Below are 6596 nucleotides of genomic sequence, written 5' to 3' on the forward strand. Positions count from 1 at the left end.
GACATTGTTTTAGCTACGTAACCTGATTATAACATTATTTATTAGTCATATAACAGGATTAAGACATTGTTTTAGCTACATAACATGATTGAGGAATTTTTCCTGGCTTAACGGCTGGCAGAGGAAGCCGATATTGTCCAATATTCACCCACAGATTAATATTTCGGTCATGTTTTACTGTTGTAATTGTGGTTGATTGACGTTTTTTGTTTCTTATTTTAAGACACGATCCTAAGACAATTACTTCCAAGCGACGTAAAGAATCAACGAACTTGGATTCGATGCTGCATAAAAAAATATGTGCTCTTGTATTATTGCACCTTAGAGGCTGCTTACTAATTTATCCGGGCACGCAAGCGTAACCCAGTTACCCGTAATCTTCTACACATTTTTGCGAACTTTACTTGTTTATGTGCGTATATATAAACTGGAAGTACAGGAGTTCACTGAGTGTAGTTCAACCTACATCGTGGATTACAGAACTTTAGAATATGGTTTGATTCTGTACAGTGCTGTAATAATGTTCAACCACCAGGTGTAAGTTTATATTTTATTGTTCCATTTGTGTAGTATATAGTTTGCTTGTAATTCCTTCGCTGTTAAAAAAGAAAGCTGTCGGTGCCATTGATTTCTGTACAGGTGAAAATATTGTTGAAATGTATAAATATGATGACGTAAACTTCCATGAAACTGAGGTGAAACATGAACTAAACACAGGCGTCGATAAAACCCAAAACAAGAAACATAACTTCAATCTAAATAAGTAAATAAAACTACAACACCCGTGTCATTGCAACGTGCATAGTTACACAGAATTGTTTGATACTCTAATGTTCTAGAAACAATGATCTAATATAATATAAAAATAGGTTAAAAGCCAAAACAAAAAGGTGTAACTTACAACCGACAAGTTGCCATAGCTATTAGAAATGGAAGAAAATTATTCCGCTGATATTTTATCTTTATTTACTTCGTCACAACTGTTCAACAGACGAGGTGTGACAGTTGTGTAAATAAATAGAAAATGTGTAAAATAAGTACTGCTGACCAAGAAATGAGAAACTTTTAAAGATCCTCTAAAGATCGAAGAAGGTCATAGGTCATCTCGTGAGGTCACTGCTGAATTACCGCCTGAGACACGAGATTTAATCACGTGGACACATCATATTTTAATGTTTGTTGTGCTCTTAGAATTTTTGTTTTCAAGAAGTTTATTGAGGTTGTGATAAATATTGGAATAATAATTGATCACAATTAATTAATAGTGACCGTCTTTTCATCCACGTATTGTTCTCTGTATTGATTGTCCTCCGGGTTTGACAGCGGTAAGTCTACGTACTTATAACACTAAAATCTCGAGTTCGATATCCCGCAGTAGACTATAACTTTACTCTATAACAAACAAACAAACTCTATTGATATAACATTCCAATTTTTTTCTGATTTCAACCACTTTAAATTTGGTAGAAACATGTGCTAAGCTTAACCAGTGATGTTTTATTTTCTGTAGCAGGGTCTGGAAGTTATCTGGTGTTTCATGGGGTAGTTGTATTGTATCCTACTTTACCTTGTATAGCAGGGTCTGGAATATATCTACTGTTTCATGGGGTAGTTGTGTTGTATCCTACTTTACCTTGTATAGCAGGATCTAGAAGTTATCTGGTGTTTAATGAAATAATTGTATTGTATCCTACTTTACCTTGTATAGCAGGGTCTGGAAGATATCTACTGTTTCATGGGGTAGTTGTGTTGTATCCTACTTTACCTTGTATAGCAGGGTCTGGAAGATGTCTACTGTTTCATGGGGTAGTTGTATTGTATCCTACTTTACCTTGTATAGCAGGGTCTGGAAGATATCTACTGTTTCATGGGGTATTGTATTGTATCCTACTTTACCTTGTATAGCAGGGTCTGGAAGATAACTACTGTTTCATGGGGTAGTTGAAATTGCATTGCCTTTTAATGACTACCATAAATAAATATTTCTGTAGATACAATGCTATTGAAAACAAGTAATATTCCATTTGGAATGTACATCCAGTAGGTATTGTTCATGATGTTTTAATGATAGGTAACAACTGTTTTTATATTCTAACTTTCCAGTATAAAACTTTTGATTTTCAATTAGTCTCTGTCCTCCTAGGACAATAAGTTTTTAAATCGGGGTTTCTGTATAATAATTCTGTTGTAGACGTTTTACCAGCGTGATATTAATGAATGCTGGAACGTGGATTTCAAAATACCGACTTTGGTTTGAAGTCACATTGTCTTTACGAAGTTGCTAACTTTTCTTAAATAAATATCAATAATTAAGGCGTGACATTTTTAACGTTTTTCGGAAATTTATTTTTTCCAGTTTACGTTTCTGTAAAGTAATTAACTATTATCCATCTCTTAAGAAGAAAAAACGCTTTAGTGGAGGCTATTGTCATTGAGTAATTTAATGTCAATACAATCACCTACTTAAGAAACAGGAAATGTACGAGTTATTCAAAGGTATTTTATAGTTAATTAATTCGTTAATAGATGGCGGTAATAAATAGGGTGTATCTACTTCTGTATGATGTCTATACTGAACTTCAGTGTCGAGAAATATTCACAAAGTTGTCCTGTCATCTGTTTGGGAACGTTTACATTAGAGCATTAGGCCCGTAAGTAAGTGCTGATATAGGTATTTAAGGAATGTCTTTACTTTTCGTAACAATGACACAAACAGTACATTTTGTTAAAGTCATCTTGTCGACTTCGATTCAGCAAGAGTCGTGTTAAACAAACAGTAAAGAAACGGTGAACACACTGTATGATAATTATCACTGATTATAATGTGAACACAACTTCTGTTTGGCGAAACGTTGTTGCCCTCGAATGTAGACACACAATACATGTCTTAGATGTTTAGATGTAGTCATTATTACTTTCAGTTGACCCAAATAATAGGTGTTTCACGTGGTGTTCATGTTGTTTGTCGTGCAGTCCGTTCAGTGTAACTGTTCGAGTGTATGTGGAGCGAAAGATTGGTGAACCGTATCCTTATGTTGCAGGTTCTACCAAAGTTATTTCTGTAGTCGTTGTGTCATGCGACCTTTCTTCTGTTTGTTATATTTCCGTGACTGAGACGCCTCACTCTTCTTATTTGTTTCGTATGATAATTCATGCGAATCTGTATACCGAGATACGTTGACGGCTTTCTTCTTCATTTATACGCTTTATCATGAACGTACGAATGTTCTGGGATAGACTGTGGAGTCGTGACCCACCACTCCTGGTAATACGTGATATTTATACATTTTATTATGAACGTACGAATGTTTTAAAGTGGTGGGTCACGACTCCACAGTCTATCCCGGTAATATGTGATATTTATACATTTTATTATGAACGTACGAATGTTTTGGGATAGACTGTGGAGTCGTGACCCACCCACATATTACCAAAAGTATAGTTATGAGCGAAAGATCCATGATTTTAAACTCAATAAGAAAGAGTTTATTTGATTGAGAACGTTTATTTATCAATATCACAAGTTTCTGGTAATGATTACTAGTGTTATGTGTAATGTCTATTACAAAATGGAACCAGACTCAACATCTACATACCTGGATTTTTTAATGACCAAAGTACACATTTTTAACAAAAGCTGTTGTGTAGAACATCATGACGTGTTTAATTTTATTAAACACCCAGTCTGCGAGTCTGAATAAGATTTAATTCAGGGGATTGGGTGGGCTATAGAAAGGTGTAACGATATCCGGTATTCTGGTTAGGCCTAAAACAAATCTATTCTCATAAAGGGCGCCATCTGTTAACTTAAAAAAGAAACACTTTTTACTGCCAAAAGAACTCACCTTCCAGTAGTGATCTACCACGAAGACGCGGAGTTTAGGGTTTGACCAGACTACGTTCCTCTTGCACAAACTACTAGAAGTGCCCATCTTTAAACAGGTACCGCACTTAGCCACCTTACAATGGGAAGTAGGCTTCATTTTGCCTTCCTCGGCCATCTTTACCGACAGAACTCGCAAAAACCGCGGAGAAAACGGCTTTATTTGGCTTAAAAACCATATCCTGTATTGTGCAACATGTGTGACAACTACCGTGTGTTTTACGGAAATGTGCATGGGGCTAAGGTTTTACTCCCTCATAGACTGGAAACTAGCGCGAGTTCATCCACGCTGGTGGGCAGTTCAGAACCCATAATTCATAGCGAGCTTAAATCTCTTTTCATATATTTGTAAAGAGAGTAACAGAAAGCTTTGCTTGGGAATTAACCCATCAAATATGTCTTCCTGACTGGCAGACTGGGTGTTAAACATAAAGAGAAACGTTATTTTTAGATGAACTGTTATATGATTTTGTGGAGAGTCCGTTCGACAATATTTCCACCATTGGCTTTATTTTTTACTTTTGAACAATGCGATGGTTGTTAAACTTGATCACATTTATTTTTAACTAAATAGTTAATATACCTTCGTATTTGTAATGTGATGTTACATACTATAATTATGTTGACCGTGCAGTTCTAGAAGGTTATTCTCACATTACGCACTGTATAAGTATATGTGTTTTAAATTGATATTTGTTGAATCTCCTCCACAGAACATGCTTATCCTTTCAGCTGTGGGGACGTTTTCAAGTGTTGGTCAATCCCACTATTCGCCGGTAAACGAGTAGCTCAAGAGCTGGCGGTGGGTGGTGTTGACTAGTTGCCTTCCCTCTAGTTTTTTTCTGTTAAATTAGGGACGGCTAGCGCATATAGCCCTCGTGTAGCTTCGCGCGCGAAACAGAAATCAAACAACTTATCTCTCTATTTTTTTTTTTTTTGTCAGGCCGGCCAAGCTATGGGGGAAGTGGGCACTATGGAACGTCGTTATGCCGTCCCTCCCAGCACCCTGTCGGAACCGGCAGCGCGATATCGAACTACCGAGGATTTGCACGCCTGGAGCATTTACAGACAAAATCTGAACTCGGATTTTACCGACAGTGCTCTCGGAGCTTCGGAAAAGTCTCAGCCTCCATTCGGAAACTTCCAGCTTCGAGAGTCAACAGTTCAGACCATTCTGAACCACCCTAAGTACGGTCCAAGGGAGCGACAGTCTGAACTAGGGAACAATATTTTTTCCTACTTACGGTTCGGTTTGCCTCGTGTGTTTCCGCCCTCTCGAGTAAACCGTGACGGCTCGAGTGGCTACGACTCTAGTGACGACGGGTCCCCTTGTATGGACCGACGACGAGCTCGGAGTGATCCAGATTTTCGCAACCACGTGATTCGGCAAGACAATCACGAAGCTGAAACTTCATTTGTTCGTCCAGAGCGCCGTCTGAAGGCCAGTAGCGAAGCTGACCTTTTGAGTCACGAAATTTTCAACCACCAGGACGGTCGAAACGCTAAACAACGGGTCATGCGCGCCCAACACGAGTCACGTGATGGGTATCACCGAGATCCAATGCCAGGAGCCATTGGTCATTTCGAAAGACGCAGTCACGCTGGATCTCACATCTCGCTCATCTCTCGCTCTTCTCGCGCTCATCACGAAGTTCATGGAGATGCACGTGCGGATGGATTTTATGGACACGACATGCCCATCTTGAACGACAAGTTCTTTCCAAAAGATACTTTCTATTCAACCTTACAAGGAGGAGAAAGTGAAAATGCTCCTGTCAAACATCCTCACTTGCAGGTGCGCGACCTGACATACGAGATCGATAAATCTTCAGCTTTCCAACGGCTATGTGGGGGTGCCAGAACAAAGATGAGACTTTTAGATGGTTTGTCTTTTGAGGTCCGCGGAGGAGAGATCCTCGCCATCATGGCAACCACAGGTAAGTAATGTTGAATTACAAGTTGGTAGGTGATTCGAATCATCACTGGTAGAAGAAGTGTGCCATCAGATATTTTAACGTAACAAGTTATATTTCCGTAGATAGGGACAAACTAGCATCATTATGTCAATAAATAGAAACGCAGGCAATAGATGGACTGTTTTTCAAGTTTAATATGTAGGTTCAACTACAACTTACTGAATACACTATTACAAGTAATTACCGTGTGCTGGGATGTGGAACGTGTACATTTTACAGAGTATGTTCATAAAGAAACAAGATTTCATCTGTGATAGTTTAGCTGTATACATCAGATTCCAACTAACAAGCGTACCGTATATCTTGGTGTTCGAAGATGTGGACATTCACACACGACAACACAACAACCAACAAATGTAAACTTTGGTGTTCGAAGATGTGGGCAATCAGACATCACAACACAACAATCAACAAATGTAAACGTTGGTGTTCGAAGATGTGGGCAATCAGACATCACAACACAACAATCAACAAATGTAAACGTTGGTGTTCGAAGATGTGGACAATCAGACGTCACCTCATAACAACCAACAAATGTAAACTTTGGTTTTCGAAGATGTGGACATTCACACACTACAACACAACAACCAACAAATGTAAACTTTGGTGTTCGAAGATGTGGGCAATCAGACGTCACCTCATAACAACCAACAAATGTAAACTTTGGTTTTCGAAGATGTGGACATTCACACACTACAACACAACAACCAACAAATGTAAACTTTGGTAGTTCGAAG

The 6596-nt window shown here is 38.4% G+C and overlaps 1 protein-coding gene across 1 annotated transcript; it reads left to right on the plus strand.

The window, feature by feature from the left end:
• The first annotated feature begins 4832 nt into the window (after positions 1–4832).
• Positions 4833–5861, plus strand: LOC106477747. The gene has a single exon (XM_013938280.2). The coding sequence runs from the start codon at positions 4839–4841 to the stop codon at positions 5826–5828; it is 990 nt and encodes a 329-aa protein (XP_013793734.2). The 5' UTR covers positions 4833–4838; the 3' UTR covers positions 5829–5861.
• The last annotated feature ends 735 nt before the right edge of the window (positions 5862–6596 follow it).

This window comes from Limulus polyphemus, unplaced genomic scaffold, assembly GCF_000517525.1.
Source record: "Limulus polyphemus unplaced genomic scaffold, Limulus_polyphemus-2.1.2 Scaffold77895, whole genome shotgun sequence".
In the NCBI taxonomy this organism is placed as follows: domain Eukaryota; kingdom Metazoa; phylum Arthropoda; class Merostomata; order Xiphosura; family Limulidae; genus Limulus; species Limulus polyphemus.